The sequence below is a fragment of the Phyllobates terribilis genome, unplaced genomic scaffold (genome assembly GCF_046119375.1).
Source record: "Phyllobates terribilis strain yellow unplaced genomic scaffold, ASM4611937v1 Scaffold_7__3_contigs__length_470593459, whole genome shotgun sequence".
Classification (NCBI taxonomy): Eukaryota; Metazoa; Chordata; class Amphibia; order Anura; family Dendrobatidae; genus Phyllobates; species Phyllobates terribilis.
In genome coordinates, this window is record NW_027362767.1 from 207,719,631 (window position 1) to 207,741,757 (window position 22,127).

The 22,127-nt window shown below is 52.6% G+C and overlaps 1 protein-coding gene and 2 non-coding genes across 4 annotated transcripts; all 3 read left to right on the plus strand.

The window, feature by feature from the left end:
* The first annotated feature begins 213 nt into the window (after positions 1-213).
* On the plus strand, positions 214-21,892 carry DKC1 (dyskerin pseudouridine synthase 1). Of its 2 annotated transcripts, XM_073639707.1 has the most exons (17): positions 214-314; positions 394-443; positions 15,698-15,784; positions 16,038-16,129; positions 16,453-16,637; positions 16,720-16,784; positions 17,125-17,251; positions 18,426-18,556; positions 18,779-18,922; positions 19,039-19,159; positions 19,428-19,546; positions 19,789-19,892; positions 19,972-20,020; positions 20,237-20,299; positions 20,558-20,665; positions 21,471-21,569; positions 21,685-21,892. In XM_073639707.1, exons 1-17 carry the CDS (start codon positions 299-301, stop codon positions 21,736-21,738), a joined length of 1,614 nt encoding a protein of 537 aa, XP_073495808.1. In that variant the 5' UTR covers positions 214-298; the 3' UTR covers positions 21,739-21,892. The 2 variants fall into 2 exon arrangements, with proteins under 2 accessions (XP_073495808.1, XP_073495809.1); XM_073639708.1 differs by lacking the exons at positions 19,972-20,020; positions 20,237-20,299; positions 20,558-20,665; positions 21,471-21,569; positions 21,685-21,892 and having other exon boundaries at positions 19,789-19,896.
* On the plus strand, positions 18,278-18,352 carry LOC141155676 (small nucleolar RNA SNORD83). Its single transcript, XR_012247580.1, has one exon. It is a non-coding gene; the product is annotated as a small nucleolar RNA SNORD83 (small nucleolar RNA).
* Positions 19,589-19,661, plus strand: LOC141155677 (small nucleolar RNA SNORD83). Its single transcript, XR_012247581.1, has one exon. It is a non-coding gene; the product is annotated as a small nucleolar RNA SNORD83 (small nucleolar RNA).
* Positions 21,893-22,127: the final 235 nt, after the last annotated feature.

Genomic DNA, 22,127 nt, shown 5'->3' on the forward strand with positions numbered 1-22,127 from the left:
GTGGGCACACAGCCTGACTGTGGAGATAGTCACCTCATACGCGGCCGGTAATGGCGCCATCTCCTGTCCCTTTAGCACATATATTAGCGCACTATTCACACGTGCCGACTTTAAACGCAGTACACGGCGCAGCACACCTGGAAGAGGCGGGGCAGAGCGCGCGCCCGTAAGAGGCGGGACCGTGCAGGGGGCGCGCTCGAAAGAGGCGGAGCCAGGCTCGGCCCTCCCTTCTCTATATCACGCTGCCGCGCCTGCGCCTCGTCCTCAGTCACCGCGTGGAGAAGGGCAGAGAGCAGACATGGCGGACGAGGCGGGTAAGCGCGGTATACCAGGGGATAATGCCACATCGCTGGTGGTCTGTACGGCGGCTTATGTCTTGTTCTGTCATTTCAGGGTCCAGGAAGTCCAAGAAACGCAAGAGTCAGACGCAGGGGGAGATCGCGGTGAGTGTGAGCAGGGCCGGCCCGCGAGCGGTTTTTTTTTTTGCTTATATATATTTTTTTAACCCTTGTTTTGCTGGCAGAGCGTTTTCCGGTCGGTTTCCCGCCGCAGCTGTGTCCGGTGTGTGGCCTGTGGCGGGAGGATCGGCGGCGCCTGTGCCCTCCACGTGCCAGCGCTGCACGTGTGCTCCAGTACACAGCGGCCGGGCAGGGTGCTGATAATGGCGTCCTCCCCGGGGGCCGGGCACAGGCACAGACACTCCTAATAAGTCACACAAAACTAGATTTATTTTGTGTTTTTAGATGTAGAGCCCATGTTCTTCTGCCTTTAAAGGGTCGTAGCTCCTCAGGAAACATCTGGCCTCCTGTAAAATGAAAAAGCAATCTCTACCTGTGTGTGCAGTGTAATGTCACCCCCCCTGCCTGTGTGTGTGTGTGTGTGCAGTGTAATGTCACCCCCCCTGCCTGTGTGTGTGTGTGTGTGTGTGTGTGTGCAGTGTAATGTCACCCCCCTGCCTGTGTGTGTGTGCAGTGTAATGTCACCCCCCTGCCTGTGTGTGTGTGCAGTGTAATGTCACCCCCCTGCCTGTGTGTGTGTGCAGTGTAATGTCACCCCCCTGCCTGTGTGTGTGTGTGTGCAGTGTAATGTCACCCCCCTGCCTGTGTGTGTGTGTGTGCAGTGTAATGTCACCCCCCTGCCTGTGTGTGTGTGTGTGCAGTGTAATGTCACCCCCCTGCCTGTGTGTGTGTGTGTGCAGTGTAATGTCACCCCCCTGCCTGTGTGTGTGTGTGTGCAGTGTAATGTCACCCCCCTGCCTGTGTGTGTGTGTGTGCAGTGTAATGTCACCCCCCTGCCTGTGTGTGTGTGTGCAGTGTAATGTCACCCCCTGCCTGTGTGTGTGTGTGTGCAGTGTAATGTCACCCCCTGCCTGTGTGTGTGTGCAGTGTAATGTCACCCCCCTGCCTGTGTGTGTGCAGTGTAATGTCACCCCCCTGCCTGTGTGTGTGTGTGCAGTGTAATTTCACCCCCCTGCCTGTGTGTGTGTGTGCAGTGTAATGTCACCCCCCTGCCTGTGTGTGTGTGTGCAGTGTAATGTCACCCCCCTGCCTGTGTGTGTGCAGTGTAATGTCACCCCCTGCCTGTGTGTGTGTGCAGTGTAATGTCACCCCCCTGCCTGTGTGTGTGCAGTGTAATGTCACCCCCCTGCCTGTGTGTGTGTGTGCAGTGTAATTTCACCCCCCTGCCTGTGTGTGTGTGCAGTGTAATGTCACCCCCCTGCCTGTGTGTGTGCAGTGTAATGTCACCCCCCTGCCTGTGTGTGTGCAGTGTAATGTCACCCCCCTGCCTGTGTGTGTGCAGTGTAATGTCACCCCCCTGCCTGTGTGTGTGTGTGCAGTGTAATGTCACCCCCCTGCCTGTGTGTGTGTGTGCAGTGTAATTTCACCCCCCTGCCTGTGTGTGTGTGTGTGTGCAGTGTAATGTCACCCCCCTGCCTGTGTGTGTGTGTGCAGTGTAATGTCACCCCCCTGCCTGTGTGTGTGTGTGCAGTGTAATGTCACCCCCCTGCCTGTGTGTGTGTGTGTGCAGTGTAATGTCACCCCCCTGCCTGTGTGTGCAGTGTAATGTCACCCCCCTGCCTGTGTGTGTGTGTGTGTGCAGTGTAATGTCACCCCCCTGCCTGTGTGTGTGTGTGTGCAGTGTAATGTCACCCCCCTGCCTGTGTGTGTGTGTGTGCAGTGTAATGTCACCCCCCTGCCTGTGTGTGTGTGTGTGCAGTGTAATGTCACCCCCCTGCCTGTGTGTGTGTGTGCAGTGTAATGTCACCCCCCTGCCTGTGTGTGTGTGTGCAGTGTAATGTCACCCCCCTGCCTGTGTGTGTGCAGTGTAATGTCACCCCCTGCCTGTGTGTGTGTGTGTGTGCAGTGTAATGTCACCCCCCTGCCTGTGTGTGTGCAGTGTAATGTCACCCCCCTGCCTGTGTGTGTGTGTGCAGTGTAATGTCACCCCCCTGCCTGTGTGTGTGTGTGTGCAGTGTAATGTCACCCCCCTGCCTGTGTGTGCAGTGTAATGTCACCCCCCTGCCTGTGTGTGTGTGTGTGTGCAGTGTAATGTCACCCCCCTGCCTGTGTGTGTGTGTGTGCAGTGTAATGTCACCCCCCTGCCTGTGTGTGTGTGTGCAGTGTAATGTCACCCCCCTGCCTGTGTGTGTGTGTGTGCAGTGTAATGTCACCCCCCTGCCTGTGTGTGTGTGTGCAGTGTAATGTCACCCCCCTGCCTGTGTGTGTGTGTGCAGTGTAATGTCACCCCCCTGCCTGTGTGTGTGTGTGCAGTGTAATGTCACCCCCCTGCCTGTGTGTGTGCAGTGTAATGTCACCCCCTGCCTGTGTGTGTGTGTGTGTGCAGTGTAATGTCACCCCCCTGCCTGTGTGTGTGCAGTGTAATGTCACCCCCCTGCCTGTGTGTGTGTGTGCAGTGTAATTTCACCCCCCTGCCTGTGTGTGTGTGCAGTGTAATGTCACCCCCCTGCCTGTGTGTGTGCAGTGTAATGTCACCCCCCTGCCTGTGTGTGTGTGTGCAGTGTAATGTCACCCCCCTGCCTGTGTGTGTGTGTGCAGTGTAATGTCACCCCCCTGCCTGTGTGTGTGTGTGCAGTGTAATGTCACCCCCCTGCCTGTGTGTGTGTGTGCAGTGTAATGTCACCCCCCTGCCTGTGTGTGTGCAGTGTAATGTCACCCCCCTGCCTGTGTGTGTGTGTGTGCAGTGTAATGTCACCCCCCTGCCTGTGTGTGTGTGTGTGCAGTGTAATGTCACCCCCCTGCCTGTGTGTGTGTGTGTGCGCAGTGTAATGTCACCCCCCTGCCTGTGTGTGTGTGTGTGCAGTGTAATGTCACCCCCCTGCCTGTGTGTGTGTGTGTGCAGTGTAATGTCACCCCCCTGCCTGTGTGTGCAGTGTAATGTCACCCCCCTGCCTGTGTGTGCAGTGTAATGTCACCCCCCTGCCTGTGTGTGCAGTGTAATGTCACCCCCCTGCCTGTGTGTGCAGTGTAATGTCACCCCCCTGCCTGTGTGTGTGTGTGTGTGCAGTGTAATGTCACCCCCCTGCCTGTGTGTGTGCAGTGTAATGTCACCCCCCTGCCTGTGTGTGTGTGTGCAGTGTAATGTCACCCCCCTGCCTGTGTGTGTGTGTGTGCAGTGTAATGTCACCCCCCTGCCTGTGTGTGTGTGTGTGTGCAGTGTAATGTCACCCCCCTGCCTGTGTGTGTGTGTGTGTGCAGTGTAATGTCACCCCCCTGCCTGTGTGTGTGTGTGTGCAGTGTAATGTCACCCCCCTGCCTGTGTGTGTGCAGTGTAATGTCACCCCCCTGCCTGTGTGTGTGTGTGCAGTGTAATGTCACCCCCCTGCCTGTGTGTGTGTGTGCAGTGTAATGTCACCCCCCTGCCTGTGTGTGTGTGCAGTGTAATGTCACCCCCCTGCCTGCCTGTGTGTGTGTGCAGTGTAATGTCACCCCCCTGCCTGTGTGTGTGTGCAGTGTAATGTAACCCCCCTGCCTGTGTGTGTGTGCAGTGTAATGTAACCCCCCTGCCTGTGTGTGTGCAGTGTAATGTCACCCCCCTGCCTGTGTGTGTGCAGTGTAATGTCACCCCCCTGCCTGTGTGTGCGCAGTGTAATGTCACCCCCCTGCCTGTGTGTGTGTGTGCGCAGTGTAATGTCACCCCCCTGCCTGTGTGTGTGTGTGCGCAGTGTAATGTCACCCCCCTGCCTGTGTGTGTGTGTGCACAGTGTAATGTCACCCCCCTGCCTGTGTGTGTGTGTGCGCAGTGTAATGTCACCCCCCTGCCTGTGTGTGCGCAGTGTAATGTCACCCCCCTGCCTGTGTGTGCGCAGTGTAATGTCACCCCCCTGCCTGTGTGTGCGCAGTGTAATGTCACCCCCCTGCCTGTGTGTGTGTGTGCAGTGTAATGTCACCCCCCCTGCCTGTGTGTGTGCAGTGTAATGTCACCCCCCTGCCTGTGTGTGTGTGTGTGCAGTGTAATGTCACCCCCCTGCCTGTGTGTGTGTGTGCAGTGTAATGTCACCCCCCTGCCTGTGTGTGTGTGTGCAGTGTAATGTCACCCCCCTGCCTGTGTGTGCAGTGTAATGTCACCCCCCTGCCTGTGTGTGTGTGTGCAGTGTAATGTCACCCCCTGCCTGTGTGTGTGTGCAGTGTAATGTCACCCCCCTGCCTGTGTGTGTGTGTGCAGTGTAATGTCACCCCCCTGCCTGTGTGTGTGTGTGCAGTGTAATGTCACCCCCCTGCCTGTGTGTGTGTGTGCAGTGTAATGTCACCCCCCTGCCTGTGTGTGTGTGTGCAGTGTAATGTCACCCCCCTGCCTGTGTGTGTGTGTGCAGTGTAATGTCACCCCCCTGCCTGTGTGTGTGTGTGCAGTGTAATGTCACCCCCCTGCCTGTGTGTGTGTGTGCAGTGTAATGTCACCCCCTGCCTGTGTGTGTGTGTGCAGTGTAATGTCACCCCCCTGCCTGTGTGTGTGTGTGCAGTGTAATGTCACCCCCCTGCCTGTGTGTGTGTGTGCAGTGTAATGTCACCCCCCTGCCTGTGTGTGTGTGTGCAGTGTAATGTCACCCCCCTGCCTGTGTGTGTGTGTGTGCAGTGTAATGTCACCCCCCTGCCTGTGTGTGTGTGTGTGTGCAGTGTAATGTCACCCCCCTGCCTGTGTGTGTGTGTGTGTGCAGTGTAATGTCACCCCCCTGCCTGTGTGTGTGTGTGCGCAGTGTAATGTCACCCCCCTGCCTGTGTGTGTGTGTGCGCAGTGTAATGTCACCCCCCTGCCTGTGTGTGTGTGTGCAGTGTAATGTCACCCCCCTGCCTGTGTGTGCAGTGTAATGTCACCCCCCTGCCTGTGTGTGTGCAGTGTAATGTCACCCCCCTGCCTGTGTGTGTGCAGTGTAATGTCACCCCCCTGCCTGTGTGTGTGTGCAGTGTAATGTCACCCCCCTGCCTGTGTGTGTGTGCAGTGTAATGTCACCCCCCTGCCTGTGTGTGTGTGCAGTGTAATGTCACCCCCCTGCCTGTGTGTGTGTGTGCAGTGTAATGTCACCCCCCTGCCTGTGTGTGTGTGTGCAGTGTAATGTCACCCCCCTGCCTGTGTGTGTGTGTGCAGTGTAATGTCACCCCCCTGCCTGTGTGTGTGTGTGCAGTGTAATGTCACCCCCCTGCCTGTGTGTGTGTGTGCAGTGTAATGTCACCCCCCTGCCTGTGTGTGTGTGTGCAGTGTAATGTCACCCCCCTGCCTGTGTGTGTGTGTGCAGTGTAATGTCACCCCCCTGCCTGTGTGTGTGTGTGCAGTGTAATGTCACCCCCCTGCCTGTGTGTGTGTGTGCAGTGTAATGTCACCCCCCTGCCTGTGTGTGTGTGCAGTGTAATGTCACCCCCCTGCCTGTGTGTGCAGTGTAATGTCACCCCCCTGCCTGTGTGTGTGTGTGCAGTGTAATGTCACCCCCCTGCCTGTGTGTGTGTGCGCAGTGTAATGTCACCCCCCTGCCTGTGTGTGTGTGTGCGCAGTGTAATGTCACCCCCCTGCCTGTGTGTGTGTGTGTGTGCAGTGTAATGTCACCCCCCTGCCTGTGTGTGTGTGTGTGTGCAGTGTAATGTCACCCCCCTGCCTGTGTGTGTGTGTGCGCAGTGTAATGTCACCCCCCTGCCTGTGTGTGTGTGTGCGCAGTGTAATGTCACCCCCCTGCCTGTGTGTGTGTGTGCGCAGTGTAATGTCACCCCCCTGCCTGTGTGTGTGTGTGTGCAGTGTAATGTCACCCCCCTGCCTGTGTGTGCAGTGTAATGTCACCCCCCTGCCTGTGTGTGTGCAGTGTAATGTCACCCCCCTGCCTGTGTGTGTGTGCAGTGTAATGTCACCCCCCTGCCTGTGTGTGTGTGTGCAGTGTAATGTCACCCCCCTGCCTGTGTGTGTGTGCAGTGTAATGTCACCCCCCTGCCTGTGTGTGCAGTGTAATGTCACCCCCCTGCCTGTGTGTGTGTGTGTGTGCAGTGTAATGTCACCCCCCCGCCTGTGTGTGTGTGCAGTGTAATGTCACCCCCCTGCCTGTGTGTGTGTGTGCAGTGTAATGTCACCCCCCTGCCTGTGTGTGTGTGTGCAGTGTAATGTCACCCCCCTGCCTGTGTGTGTGTGTGTGCAGTGTAATGTCACCCCCCTGCCTGTGTGTGTGCAGTGTAATGTCACCCCCCTGCCTGTGTGTGTGTGTGTGCAGTGTAATGTCACCCCCCTGCCTGTGTGTGTGTGTGCAGTGTAATGTCACCCCCCTGCCTGTGTGTGTGTGTGCAGTGTAATGTCACCCCCCTGCCTGTGTGTGTGTGTGTGCAGTGTAATGTCACCCCCCTGCCTGTGTGTGTGTGTGCAGTGTAATGTCACCCCCCTGCCTGTGTGTGTGTGTGTGCGCAGTGTAATGTCACCCCCCTGCCTGTGTGTGTGTGTGTGCGCAGTGTAATGTCACCCCCCTGCCTGTGTGTGTGTGTGTGCGCAGTGTAATGTCACCCCCCTGCCTGTGTGTGTGTGTGTGCAGTGTAATGTCACCCCCCTGCCTGTGTGTGTGTGTGTGCAGTGTAATGTCACCCCCCTGCCTGTGTGTGCAGTGTAATGTCACCCCCCTGCCTGTGTGTGCAGTGTAATGTCACCCCCCTGCCTGTGTGTGTGTGTGTGTGCAGTGTAATGTCACCCCCCTGCCTGTGTGTGTGTGTGTGCAGTGTAATGTCACCCCCCTGCCTGTGTGTGTGTGTGTGCAGTGTAATGTCACCCCCCTGCCTGTGTGTGTGCAGTGTAATGTCACCCCCCTGCCTGTGTGTGTGCAGTGTAATGTCACCCCCCTGCCTGTGTGTGCGCAGTGTAATGTCACCCCCCTGCCTGTGTGTGTGTGTGCGCAGTGTAATGTCACCCCCCTGCCTGTGTGTGTGTGTGCGCAGTGTAATGTCACCCCCCTGCCTGTGTGTGTGTGTGCGCAGTGTAATGTCACCCCCCTGCCTGTGTGTGCGCAGTGTAATGTCACCCCCCTGCCTGTGTGTGCGCAGTGTAATGTCACCCCCCTGCCTGTGTGTGTGTGTGCAGTGTAATGTCACCCCCCTGCCTGTGTGTGTGTGTGTGCAGTGTAATGTCACCCCCCTGCCTGTGTGTGTGTGTGTGCAGTGTAATGTCACCCCCCTGCCTGTGTGTGTGTGTGCAGTGTAATGTCACCCCCCTGCCTGTGTGTGTGTGTGCAGTGTAATGTCACCCCCCTGCCTGTGTGTGCAGTGTAATGTCACCCCCCTGCCTGTGTGTGCAGTGTAATGTCACCCCCCTGCCTGTGTGTGTGTGTGCAGTGTAATGTCACCCCCCTGCCTGTGTGTGTGTGTGCAGTGTAATGTCACCCCCCTGCCTGTGTGTGTGTGTGCAGTGTAATGTCACCCCCCTGCCTGTGTGTGTGTGTGCAGTGTAATGTCACCCCCCTGCCTGTGTGTGTGTGTGTGTGCAGTGTAATGTCACCCCCCTGCCTGTGTGTGTGTGCAGTGTAATGTCACCCCCCTGCCTGTGTGTGTGTGTGTGCAGTGTAATGTCACCCCCCTGCCTGTGTGTGTGTGTGCAGTGTAATGTCACCCCCCTGCCTGTGTGTGTGTGTGCAGTGTAATGTCACCCCCCTGCCTGTGTGTGTGTGTGCAGTGTAATGTCACCCCCCTGCCTGTGTGTGTGTGTGCAGTGTAATGTCACCCCCCTGCCTGTGTGTGTGTGTGCAGTGTAATGTCACCCCCCTGCCTGTGTGTGTGTGCAGTGTAATGTCACCCCCCTGCCTGCCTGTGTGTGTGTGCAGTGTAATGTCACCCCCCTGCCTGTGTGTGTGTGCAGTGTAATGTAACCCCCCTGCCTGTGTGTGTGTGCAGTGTAATGTAACCCCCCTGCCTGTGTGTGTGCAGTGTAATGTCACCCCCCTGCCTGTGTGTGTGCAGTGTAATGTCACCCCCCTGCCTGTGTGTGCGCAGTGTAATGTCACCCCCCTGCCTGTGTGTGTGTGTGCGCAGTGTAATGTCACCCCCCTGCCTGTGTGTGTGTGTGCGCAGTGTAATGTCACCCCCCTGCCTGTGTGTGTGTGTGCGCAGTGTAATGTCACCCCCCTGCCTGTGTGTGCGCAGTGTAATGTCACCCCCCTGCCTGTGTGTGCGCAGTGTAATGTCACCCCCCTGCCTGTGTGTGTGTGTGCAGTGTAATGTCACCCCCCTGCCTGTGTGTGTGTGTGTGCAGTGTAATGTCACCCCCCTGCCTGTGTGTGTGTGTGTGCAGTGTAATGTCACCCCCCTGCCTGTGTGTGTGTGTGCAGTGTAATGTCACCCCCCTGCCTGTGTGTGTGTGTGCAGTGTAATGTCACCCCCCTGCCTGTGTGTGCAGTGTAATGTCACCCCCCTGCCTGTGTGTGCAGTGTAATGTCACCCCCCTGCCTGTGTGTGTGTGTGCAGTGTAATGTCACCCCCCTGCCTGTGTGTGTGTGTGCAGTGTAATGTCACCCCCCTGCCTGTGTGTGTGTGTGCAGTGTAATGTCACCCCCCTGCCTGTGTGTGTGTGTGCAGTGTAATGTCACCCCCCTGCCTGTGTGTGTGTGTGCAGTGTAATGTCACCCCCCTGCCTGTGTGTGTGTGTGCAGTGTAATGTCACCCCCCTGCCTGTGTGTGTGTGTGCAGTGTAATGTCACCCCCCTGCCTGTGTGTGTGTGTGCAGTGTAATGTCACCCCCCTGCCTGTGTGTGTGTGTGCAGTGTAATGTCACCCCCCTGCCTGTGTGTGTGTGTGCAGTGTAATGTCACCCCCCTGCCTGTGTGTGTGTGTGCAGTGTAATGTCACCCCCCTGCCTGTGTGTGTGTGTGCAGTGTAATGTCACCCCCCTGCCTGTGTGTGTGTGTGCAGTGTAATGTCACCCCCCTGCCTGTGTGTGTGTGTGCAGTGTAATGTCACCCCCCTGCCTGTGTGTGTGTGTGCAGTGTAATGTCACCCCCCTGCCTGTGTGTGTGTGTGCAGTGTAATGTCACCCCCCTGCCTGTGTGTGTGTGTGTGTGTGCAGTGTAATGTCACCCCCCTGCCTGTGTGTGTGTGTGTGTGCAGTGTAATGTCACCCCCCTGCCTGTGTGTGTGTGTGCAGTGTAATGTCACCCCCCTGCCTGTGTGTGTGTGCAGTGTAATGTCACCCCCCTGCCTGTGTGTGTGTGTGTGCAGTGTAATGTCACCCCCCTGCCTGTGTGTGTGTGTGCGCAGTGTAATGTCACCCCCCTGCCTGTGTGTGTGTGTGCGCAGTGTAATGTCACCCCCCTGCCTGTGTGTGTGTGTGCGCAGTGTAATGTCACCCCCCTGCCTGTGTGTGTGTGTGCAGTGTAATGTCACCCCCCTGCCTGTGTGTGCAGTGTAATGTCACCCCCCTGCCTGTGTGTGTGTGTGTGCAGTGTAATGTCACCCCCCTGCCTGTGTGTGTGTGTGTGTGCGCAGTGTAATGTCACCCCCCTGCCTGTGTGTGTGCAGTGTAATGTCACCCCCCTGCCTGTGTGTGTGTGCAGTGTAATGTCACCCCCCTGCCTGTGTGTGTGTGTGCAGTGTAATGTCACCCCCTGCCTGTGTGTGTGTGTGCAGTGTAATGTCACCCCCCTGCCTGTGTGTGTGTGTGCAGTGTAATGTCACCCCCCTGCCTGTGTGTGTGTGTGCAGTGTAATGTCACCCCCCTGCCTGTGTGTGTGTGTGCAGTGTAATGTCACCCCCCTGCCTGTGTGTGTGTGTGCAGTGTAATGTCACCCCCCTGCCTGTGTGTGTGTGTGCAGTGTAATGTCACCCCCCTGCCTGTGTGTGTGTGTGCAGTGTAATGTCACCCCCCTGCCTGTGTGTGTGTGTGCAGTGTAATGTCACCCCCCTGCCTGTGTGTGTGTGTGCAGTGTAATGTCACCCCCCTGCCTGTGTGTGTGTGTGCAGTGTAATGTCACCCCCCTGCCTGTGTGTGTGTGTGCAGTGTAATGTCACCCCCCTGCCTGTGTGTGTGTGTGCAGTGTAATGTCACCCCCCTGCCTGTGTGTGTGTGTGCAGTGTAATGTCACCCCCCTGCCTGTGTGTGTGTGTGCAGTGTAATGTCACCCCCCTGCCTGTGTGTGTGTGTGCAGTGTAATGTCACCCCCCTGCCTGTGTGTGTGTGTGTGTGCAGTGTAATGTCACCCCCCTGCCTGTGTGTGTGTGTGTGTGCAGTGTAATGTCACCCCCCTGCCTGTGTGTGTGTGCAGTGTAATGTCACCCCCCTGCCTGTGTGTGTGTGTGCAGTGTAATGTCACCCCCCTGCCTGTGTGTGTGTGTGCGCAGTGTAATGTCACCCCCCTGCCTGTGTGTGTGTGTGCGCAGTGTAATGTCACCCCCCTGCCTGTGTGTGTGTGTGTGCAGTGTAATGTCACCCCCCTGCCTGTGTGTGCAGTGTAATGTCACCCCCCTGCCTGTGTGTGTGTGCAGTGTAATGTCACCCCCCTGCCTGTGTGTGTGTGCAGTGTAATGTCACCCCCCTGCCTGTGTGTGTGTGCAGTGTAATGTCACCCCCCTGCCTGTGTGTGTGTGCAGTGTAATGTCACCCCCCTGCCTGTGTGTGTGTGCAGTGTAATGTCACCCCCCTGCCTGTGTGTGTGTGCAGTGTAATGTCACCCCCCTGCCTGTGTGTGTGTGTGCAGTGTAATGTCACCCCCCTGCCTGTGTGTGTGTGCGCAGTGTAATGTCACCCCCCTGCCTGTGTGTGTGTGTGTGCGCAGTGTAATGTCACCCCCCTGTGTGTGTGTGTGTGTGCAGTGTAATGTCACCCCCCTGCCTGTGTGTGTGTGTGCGCAGTGTAATGTCACCCCCCTGCCTGTGTGTGTGTGTGCGCAGTGTAATGTCACCCCCCTGCCTGTGTGTGCAGTGTAATGTCACCCCCCTGCCTGTCTGTGCAGTGTAATGTCACCCCCCTGCCTGTGTGTGTGCAGTGTAATGTCACCCCCCTGCCTGTGTGTGTGTGCAGTGTAATGTCACCCCCCTGCCTGTGTGTGTGTGCAGTGTAATGTCACCCCCCTGCCTGTGTGTGTGTGCAGTGTAATGTCACCCCCCTGCCTGTGTGTGTGTGCAGTGTAATGTCACCCCCCTGCCTGTGTGTGTGTGCAGTGTAATGTCACCCCCCTGCCTGTGTGTGCAGTGTAATGTCACCCCCCTGCCTGTGTGTGCAGTGTAATGTCACCCCCCTGCCTGTGTGTGTGTGTGCGCAGTGTAATGTCACCCCCCCTGCCTGCCTGTGTGTGTGTGCAGTGTAATGTCACCCCCCCCTGCCTGTGTGTGTGCAGTGTAATGTCACCCCCCCGCCTGTGTGTGTGTGCAGTGTAATGTCACCCCCCTGCCTGTGTGTGTGTGTGCAGTGTAATGTCACCCCCCTGCCTGTGTGTGTGTGTGCAGTGTAATGTCACCCCCCTGCCTGTGTGTGTGTGTGTGCAGTGTAATGTCACCCCCCTGCCTGTGTGTGTGCAGTGTAATGTCACCCCCCTGCCTGTGTGTGTGTGTGTGCAGTGTAATGTCACCCCCCTGCCTGTGTGTGTGTGTGTGCAGTGTAATGTCACCCCCCTGCCTGTGTGTGTGTGTGTGCAGTGTAATGTCACCCCCCCTGCCTGTGTGTGTGCAGTGTAATGTCACCCCCCCTGCCTGTGTGTGTGCAGTGTAATGTCACCCCCCCTGCCTGTGTGTGTGCAGTGTAATGTCACCCCCCCTGCCTGTGTGTGCAGTGTAATGTCACCCCCCCTGCCTGTGTGTGTGCAGTGTAATGTCACCCCCTGCCTGTGTGTGTGTGCAGTGTAATGTCACCCCCCTGCCTGTGTGTGTGTGTGTGTGCAGTGTAATGTCACCCCCCTGCCTGTGTGTGTGTGTGTGTGTGTGCAGTGTAATGTCACCCCCCTGCCTGTGTGTGTGTGCAGTGTAATGTCACCCCCCCTGCCTGTGTGTGTGTGCAGTGTAATGTCACCCCCCTGCCTGCCTGTGTGTGTGTGCAGTGTAATGTCACCCCCCTGCCTGCCTGTGTGTGTGTGCAGTGTAATGTCACCCCCCCTGCCTGTGTGTGTGTGGTGTAATGTCACCCCCCTGCCTGTGTGTGTGTGTGCGCAGTGTAATGTCACCCCCCTGCCTGTGTGTGTGTGTGCGCAGTGTAATGTCACCCCCCTGCCTGTGTGTGTGTGTGCAGTGTAATGTCACCCCCCCTGCCTGCCTGTGTGTGTGTGTGCGCAGTGTAATGTCACCCCCCTGCCTGTGTGTGTGTGCAGTGTAATGTCACCCCCCTGCCTGTGTGTGTGTGTGCAGTGTAATGTCACCCCCTGCCTGTGTGTGTGCAGTGTAATGTCACCCCCCTGCCTGTGTGTGTGTGTGTGCAGTGTAATGTCACCCCCCTGCCTGTGTGTGTGTGCAGTGTAATGTCACCCCCCCTGCCTGTGTGTGTGCAGTGTAATGTCACCCCCCCTGCCTGTGTGTGTGCAGTGTAATGTCACCCCCCCTGCCTGTGTGTGTGCAGTGTAATGTCACCCCCCCTGCCTGTGTGTGTGCAGTGTAATGTCACCCCCCCCTGCCTGTGTGTGTGCAGTGTAATGTCACCCCCCCTGCCTGTGTGTGTGTGCAGTGTAATGTCACCCCCCTGCCTGTGTGTGTGTGCAGTGTAATGTCACCCCCCTGCCTGTGTGTGTGCAGTGTAATGTCACCCCCCTGCCTGTGTGTGTGTGCAGTGTAATGTCACCCCCCCTGCCTGTGTGTGTGTGCAGTGTAATGTCACCCCCCTGCCTGTGTGTGTGCAGTGTAATGTCACCCCCCTGCCTGTGTGTGTGTGCAGTGTAATGTCACCCCCCTGCCTGTGTGTGTGCAGTGTAATGTCACCCCCCCTGCCTGTGTGTGTGTGCAGTGTAATGTCACCCCCCTGCCTGTGTGTGTGTGTGCAGTGTAATGTCACCCCCCCTGCCTGTGTGTGTGTGTGCAGTGTAATGTCACCCCGCCTGCCTGCCTGTGTGTGTGTGTGTGTGTGTGCAGTGTAATGTCACCCCCCTGCCTGTGTGTGTGCAGTGTAATGTCACCCCCCCTGCCTGTGTGTGTGTGCAGTGTAATGTCACCCCCCCTGCCTGTGTGTGTGTGCAGTGTAATGTCACCCCCCCTGCCTGTGTGTGTGTGTGCAGTGTAATGTCACCCCCCCTGCCTGTGTGTGTGTGTGCAGTGTAATGTCACCCCCCCTGCCTGTGTGTGTGTGTGTGCAGTGTAATGTCACCCCCCCTGCCTGTGTGTGTGCAGTGTAATGTCACCCCCCCTGCCTGTGTGTGTGTGCAGTGTAATGTCACCCCCCCTGCCTGTGTGTGTGTGCAGTGTAATGTCACCCCCCCTGCCTGTGTGTGTGTGCAGTGTAATGTCACCCCCCCTGCCTGTGTGTGTGTGCAGTGTAATGTCACCCCCCTGCCTGTGTGTGTGTGCAGTGTAATGTCACCCCCCCTGCCTGTGTGTGTGTGTGTGCAGTGTAATGTCACCCCCCCTGCCTGTGTGTGTGTGCAGTGTAATGTCACCCCCCCTGCCTGTGTGTGTGTGCAGTGTAATGTCACCCCCCCTGCCTGTGTGTGTGTGTGTGCAGTGTAATGTCACCCCCCCTGCCTGTGTGTGTGTGCGCAGTGTAATGTCGCCCCCCTGCCTGTGTGTGTGTGTGTGCAGTGTAATGTCGCCCCCCTGCCTGTGTGTGTGTGTGTGCAGTGTAATGTCGCCCCCCTGCCTGTGTGTGTGTGTGCAGTGTAATGTCACCCCCCTGCCTGTGTGTGTGCAGTGTAATGTCACCCCCCTGCCTGTGTGTGTGTGTGCAGTGTAATGTCACCCCCCTGCCTGTGTGTGTGTGTGGCGTAATGTAACCTGCCAACATCCGCCATGCACGGGGGAGGTGATTGCTGTGTGTTACAGCCTGGACCTGCCTCTAACAAGTCACCGCCCTTGTTAAGCTCTGACAGCATACCGGTACACGCTGTTATGGGTGAGCGTCTGAAGACCTCTGTGCTTGTCCCTCCGGAGCCCCCAAGAAGCCCTCTCTATAGCATCGCAGTATATAGCACAAGCGATCATACAGTCGCCGCTTCAATTCCCCTAAGGGGACTAACGAGTACGATGAAAAGTGAAAGAAAAAAAAAAAAAAATTTTTAAAGAATATGCAAAGAAATAATATCAGTTCAAATCACCCGGTTTCCCCTATTAAAAATAAAGTTAATAAAAAAAACATGAGGTGTCGTCACATTCAGGGAAGTCCGATATATAATAACTATCCCGATCAGTAGATCAAAATAATCAAGAATGTCAAAATTGTATTTGGTTGCTGTAGTTTCACAAGAATGTTATCATAAGTGATAAAAACATCACAGCTATCCCAAAATGGTGTCAATAAAGACCTCGCCCCACAATCAATCATCACACAGCCCCAGCGACCGAAGAATAAATGTTACAGGTCTGTGAAAATGGCGACACAACCCAAAACACCACTAATATAATATAGCTATACACAAAACAGCCATGTGTGGTATCTCTGTAATAGGCATGGCGTCATTCACAAGTCCAACTCATCCCAGAAAAAACAAGCCGCCATATGTATGGACAGAAAAATAAAGTTCTGGCTCTGGGAAGAAGGGGAGGAAAATATAGGGAAATTGGCCATGTCATGAAGAGGTCGATCACTGACTTATTGACCCGTGGGGCGACTGGCTGCCGTGATCTGCACCGATCTGCAGAAATGGGGAGCTCTTGTCCCCATTAGGATGGCGCTTGCAGCTGCTGCTTCTATTCTCTATGCGGCTGCACGCTGATTTTTCTGGCGGCCCCATGAATAGTGAAGCGTCAGGGCGGCTGAGTCCCCATTATTTCATAACTGCGATCTAAAGCCCCTATTTTGACGTTCGGTTAGGGTCCCGGCGGTTGGACCCCTAGATCTAGTGCAGACTTCCTGTGGCTGGTCGGATCTGTGTGTTGGGGTTATTTGGGGTATGTACAAGCTCTGTGTTGGGAGGGTGCTCCATTTTTAATATAAAAGACCATTTGGGGGTTGGTTTTCCTTAATGCCAACCACACCTTTTAAATGTGCAACTTCAGCACCTTCCACATTAAGCTAAAAAAAAGTAAATCCGCAGTAATCCACCCATAATGTGAGTTATTCAGTGCCTGGTCCAGATACATTGTATAGAACGGTGTCTCCTCTGTTACAGGATATACAGCATGAAGGAAACTTTATGATACAGCCAGAATCCAAAATTGCCCAACTGGATACATCTCAGTGGCCGCTGCTGCTAAAGGTGGGTGCTTACATCAGTGGGGGGCTGCTATGCGTAGATGACCCACTTGGGGTGCAGGGCTTGCTGGGCCTCTTAAGCTTTCTTATAGCAGCAGCTTGATCTTTCATACTGTCGGGTGACTTGAGCTCGCACCAATGGTGCAATTCAATCTGCATGAAAGTTCAAGATGCTGCTGTAACTTGCATCAAGTTCCTGACTGTATAGAATTGTGGTGGTTGCTTAGTAACTTATTTTTTATGTATTAATTTGGCAGAACTTTGATAAGCTAAATGTGCGGACAACACACTACACTCCAATCCCGTCCGGCTCAAACCCCTTGAAGAGGGACATCACGGAGTATATTAAGTAAGTGATCAGGTATGTACGCTCTGAGCACCACTCTTTCCCATGGACTGTCTTGTATATGGAGGTGAGCCGCAGATCCAGGCAAAGCCCATGGACAACAGTGGTGTCTATTTATGGGGGGGACGGGTGAGGGTTTTCCTCCACTCCTTACTTATGGACCAATAACATGAGTTAATGCATAAGAGGTGCCTTGAGTTTTTTTGCATTGCTCTGAAGCACCTGCTTGCCCTGGCAAACAATGGGCGTCTGCATTACGGGATATTACTTGTCTCTTTATGACAAAGCTTCTCTTACTGGTGGAATAATCTTTGGTTTCTCATCAGAACAGGTTTTATTAATCTGGATAAACCCGCCAACCCGTCCTCCCATGAGGTGGTCGCATGGATCCGTCGTATTTTAAGGGTAGAGAAAACCGGTCACAGCGGCACGTTGGATCCTAAAGTCACAGGTTGTCTCATTGTTTGCATCGACCGCGCCACTCGTCTTGTGAAGTCGCAGCAGAGTGCAGGTGGGTTACTCTCGCCTCGCTTACCTATGCGTGTGCTTTACTGTGTAACCTGCTGACATTCGTTCTTTGCTTTTTCTTGTAGGGAAAGAATATGTTGGTATTGTGCGTCTTCATAATGCGATAGAGAACGAGCAGGTTCTGTCCAGGGTAAGGGCTCTGTCTGGGGTTAGAGTTCTGTCCAGCGCACTTCTGGCTGGGTGCATGGGTCTTCCAGTTTACATGATGACACAGTTTATCCATTCTCTGATCCTTCGTCTGTCTCTAAAGCACTTGCTTTCCTTCACTGGAGTCTTGTGTGCTGGCAGCGCTGTTGGGGCCGGTGGCCTGCGTTCTGCAGCGTGACCAGCCCCCGGTGCCAACAGCAGGAGGCAACAGATTAAGGTCAAGAAGATGCTTTGCTGTCTGATAAACTTGGCTTCTTTTCTTATTCTGTAGAAGGCAAAGCAATATAAATAGATTAAGGTTTCTTGTTTCTTCCCTCTTTCAGGCTCTTGAGACCCTCACTGGTGCACTGTTTCAGAGACCACCATTAATAGCTGCTGTAAAGAGACAACTTCGTGTTAGAACAATCTATGAAAGCAAACTGGTAGAATACGATCCTGAACGGAGGCTGGGTGAGTCCGCTGTGCCAACATCAATTTGGGGAATTTTGAGCCCCTGTCCGTCATTCTAGTTGTTCCTTATTGGGCTAGTTCCCGGACGTCATTCTAGTTGTTCCTTATTGGGCTAGTTCCCGGACGTCATTCTAGTTGTTCCTTATTGGGCTAGTCCCCGGACGTCATTCTAGTTGTTCCTTATTGGGCTAGTTCCCGGACGTCATTCTAGTTGTTCCTTATTGGGCTAGTCCCCGGACGTCATTCTAGTTGTTCCTTATTGGGCTAGTCCCCGGACGTCACTCTAGTAGTTCCTTATTGGGCTAGTCCCCGGACGTCACTCTAGTAGTTCCTTATTGGGCTAGTCCCCGGACGTCACTCTAGTTGTTTCTTATTGGGCTAGTCCCCGTCCATCACTAGTTGTTCCTTATTGGGCTAGTCCCCGTCCGTCACTAGTTGTTCCTTATTGGGCTAGTCCCCATCCATCACTAGTTGTTCCTTATTGGGCTAGTTCGCGGACGTCACTAATTGTTCCTTATTGGGCTAGTCCCCGTCCGTCACTAGTTGTTCCTTATTGGGCTAGTTCGCGGACGTCACTCTAGTTCCTTATTGGGCTGCCAGAAAATGGCAAGTGCATCAATCACAACCCCACTGGGAATGAGTTGATCAGTGGTCGAGTGTCTGGACTGCCCCTTCTGGGAGTAAAGGGTCCTGGTTTTGATTGGACCCCCCAGAGAAGTTTGGTTGGGTTGATGGCTTTTGAGTTGATACGTCTCTCAAGAATGTTTGATGGCCTATGATCAGTGGCAGCTTTTCTCACCACCCCGTCAGCAGTGCTGATTTCCGATCAACCTCCGCTTTTGTTTTGTTACACGCTGAGTCTTCAGGTCTGTTTCCGTGAGCAGCTGATCGGCCGGTTGTCAGACCCTGACTGATCAGACGTTGATGACCTATCCCAAGGATCGGCCATTGATGGTGATGGGCGAGTGCTCAGCCCTGCTCGATACTCTTTACACAACCTGTTTAAAGGACCGCGCACAGTATTGAGCCATATGATGTATGTGAACTCTCAAGAACCTTGTGTGATGCTGACATGTATCTATCACCCAATAACTGATGGCTCTTGTAAATAAAAAATATATATATATATTTCAATATGAAATGCTATAACTTTCTCCCCCCGGTTTTCCAACAGGAATATTTTGGGTGAGCTGTGAAGCTGGTACGTACATCCGAACATTATGCGTCCATATTGGTTTGCTTCTTGGGGTTGGCGGCCAGATGCAGGAGCTTCGCCGGGTTCGTTCGGGTGTTATGGGAGAGAAGGTAAGTGACTTGGTATTTCAGTATTTTGCCCCCAAATGCGTTGAGTTCAACCACAGGCTTCTCCCTGCGGTCTGTTAGTTAGCTTTGGGACATTATTAAGCTCACGGGACTTAAAGGCCAATGCAAATTGTGTCTTGTCCTTCAGCTGACAATTGATTGTGTAAGATCTTGCCTATATTTGATTATTTTATATATTTTCACATAGATTTTCCTTCCCTTTAGGACCATCTTGTCACAATGCACGATGTACTGGACGCTCAATGGCAATATGATAACTATAAAGATGAAAGCTATCTGCGTAGGGTTATCTTCCCATTGGAAAAGCTGCTGGTATCTCATAAAAGATTGGTGATGAAGGACAGCGCAGTAAGTCGGCTTCTCACTTTGTACCTGGCAATGCTTTTCTACAGTCAATGATGTAATCCGTAGCTAATTGCTCAACATTTTTTAATTTATTTTTTTTTTCCCTTTTTTTATTAAAGGTTAATGCTATATGTTATGGGGCAAAGATCATGCTCCCTGGTCTTCTGAGGTACGAGGATGGCATCGAAATAAACCAGGATATTGTGGTCATCACAACCAAAGGAGAAGCCATCTGCATTGGTAAGATGGTACTGGCCACTACCAATAATCTATAGTCGTGCCCAAAAGTCTTGAGACTGATACAGATTTTATAAAGTTTCTTCCTTACATCTGCAAGGAAAAAATAAGCAATGTGTGTGTGTGAGATTTCAGGATTCTTTTACCTTGCTGGCATCAGGAAGCCTTTCAGGTGTTACAAATCTGCACAGAAAAAAAACTGCAATGTGTGCACAGGCTCTTATACAGGCTTGGGCCCAATGTATTAACAATTGTATTTTCCCCTTTTCAGCCACTGCCCTTATGACTACAGCTGTGATATCTACATGTGACCACGGCGTTGTGGCAAAGATTAAACGTGTTATTATGGAGAGGGACACCTACCCCCGCAAGTGGGGCCTGGGCCCTAAGGTAAGACTGCACCCTGAATGGTGGGCTGATGGACGTCAATGAGCCATGTGATGTGTGCATGATTTGTGAACGTCGTGATGATGACGCTACATCTATCACCCTATGGCTGATGGCTTATTGTTACCTTTCATATTGACCAGCCAACTTCCAAGCTGCCACCGCAAATGGCTGGATAATATGGCAGCAGCTATCTTTGTTGAAAAAAAAGTTGACTTTTTTTTTTTTTTTTTTCAACTTTCCAGGCAAGTCAGAAAAAAATGATGATTCAGAAAGGGATGCTAGACAAGCATGGGAAGCCCAACGAGAGCACGCCAGCAGGCTGGAGCCAAGGCTATGTGGATTACAGGTAACGGCAGTCCCTTCTTACACTTGTCCTGTCTCCCATCCACCATACATGTAGTGTATTAATCAGAGGTTTCTTGTAGTTCTGCACAGAAGAAAGTGACGGCTGCCGAAGTGGAGACTCCAGTGAAGGTTGGTTCCTGCGTTATTCTCATGCGCAGGCAGTTATCCCCTTCTTGCCGGCCTGTGGTGTTATAGGGGAGTCGTCCTGCAAAATAAACCTGCTATTCCTCATCAGAGATGCCCTGTGCGTCTTCTGTTCGGGTATATGGCGGACACACGTGAACACTTCTATTGCTCTGAGTTTTTGGAACTTTAGATTTAAAACTTTTTTTTTTTTGTGTATAGAGGAAGCATGTGAGCGAGTCAGAAAGCGACACGGCAACACCCGTTTCCACAAAAAAGATTAAGGTAAGAATGTGCTATCGCTTTATGGTTTGCTCCAAATATCGTGTTTACCTGACATTCGTCCAGAGCCCCCTCTTTAACACCTGCTACAACAAAACTGGGGCTTCCCTTGGGTTTGGGCCTGTAACTTGACTGGTATAATTGGGTGCAGTTTTATTTTCTCTACTGACTGTAACACTATAGAAGTAGTTGCTATAATCCAAGTAGAGGAAGCGGCAATTAAGGAACACACGACTGTGTAAGAATGCCTGTGTTCTCCAGAGTAAACCGGAGAGTGGTAGTGACGGTGAAAGTGCCTTAAAGCCGAAGAAAAAGAAGAAAAAGAAACATCAAGAGGAAGAGGAGAACGTGACCGAAGATTCGCCAGAAGTGAGTACTACTCGGCCTAAAGGACCCTGCGATGCACCAAACATTGGGCAATATTGACTGATTCGGCCAACACTATTTTTTTTTTTGTAAACTGCAACATGTCAATTCTTTAAGCGTTTTTGCAGTGTTTTCACCCATAGAAAGTAATGAGTAAGGGAAAACGTTGCCATCAGTTTTTGCAGCGTTTTTGGTAAAGAAAAATGCAGGTACAGCAGGATTTCAAACTTTTTTTTTTTTTTTTTTTTTTTTTTTAGGGGGGTGGGGGGATTTTTCCCAACTTTAAACCATAATGCCGTGGAGTCCTCACATGAGCCTGGATGTTAGTATTACTACAGTTTAATTAAATTAGTGATGTGTTAAAGTAAACAAATCTTCACCAATTCTGCCCAACCAGTCTTTTAGGTAAACCATGCCTGACCAACTCGATGACCCTACCAATGTGTGAGAGTGTCCGACCTACTCCATGCACTGCCAATGTCATTCATAAGCAATGACCGATTAATTCAACTCCCTTACCCACCCACTGTTTTTACACTTGCAGTTGTTTGCGTATTTCGTGAACTTTTTTTTTTTGTTCAGTATAGTCACTATTTTTTTTTTTTTTTTTTTTTTTTCAGCCGTCAAACTTTATCCACTAAATTTGCACCTTCCCTTAGGTTTGGGACTGTGATGTCTTAATTGGGCACAACTTTATTTGCTGTACTGACTGACAATATATGAGTAGTTGGTAACTGTTATAATCCAAGTAGAGGAATCTGCAATTAAGGATCACATTGATGTGTAACCGTGCCGGTGTTCTCCACAGAGTAAACCGGAGAGTGGTAGTGACAGTGAAAGTGCCTTAAAACCAAAGAAAAAGAAGAAGAAAAAGAAACCTCAAGAGGAAGAGGAGAACGTGACAGAAGTAAGTTCATAGGCAAAAAAAAAAAAAATTTTGACTCCATAGATATCTTGGCCGTGTATGGGGGGGGAAGTCAGATTTAATTTTTATTTATTTTAAATTGGATTATCTTTTTCAGTTGACAAAAAGCATGAAAAAGAAGAAAAAGAAACACAAAGAAGTTTCTGAATAAAAATCGTCCACGCCTCTGCTCGTCAGTGGAGGAATGTGCTCGGGCGCCCGGCCTGGGCTAATGATATGCTTTGTCCTGTTTTAAGGATTGTATAGATTTATTTTTTTTTTTTTTTTTTTTACATAACTCAATAAATGGTGATTTTTTTTTTTTTGGTTGCTACCAAAAATATGGACTATTTCATGGATGTTTTTGGGAGGTATCATTTGGCTCAACTTTCTTTTTTTCCTTAATAAACATTCATTTTTACAACGTGTCTTGTGGCTTCTTTGCTTTATGCTGTTCCCAGCATAGGTGCTCTGTAGACATTGAATAGGAAAGACATTTTGAGTGGTGGGAGGGTGAAGATGAGATCATTGGACAGTTTTTTGCCGGAATTGTCATAAAAC

Excerpts from the sequence above, each read along its gene's own strand:
- DKC1 (XM_073639707.1), top strand. Across the intron at positions 16,638-16,719 it reads GAAGTCGCAGCAGAGTGCAG|GGAAAGAATATGTTGGTATT; the intron begins GTGGGTTACTCT and ends TTTTTCTTGTAG. Across the intron at positions 17,252-18,425 it reads CGATCCTGAACGGAGGCTGG|GAATATTTTGGGTGAGCTGT; the intron begins GTGAGTCCGCTG and ends GTTTTCCAACAG.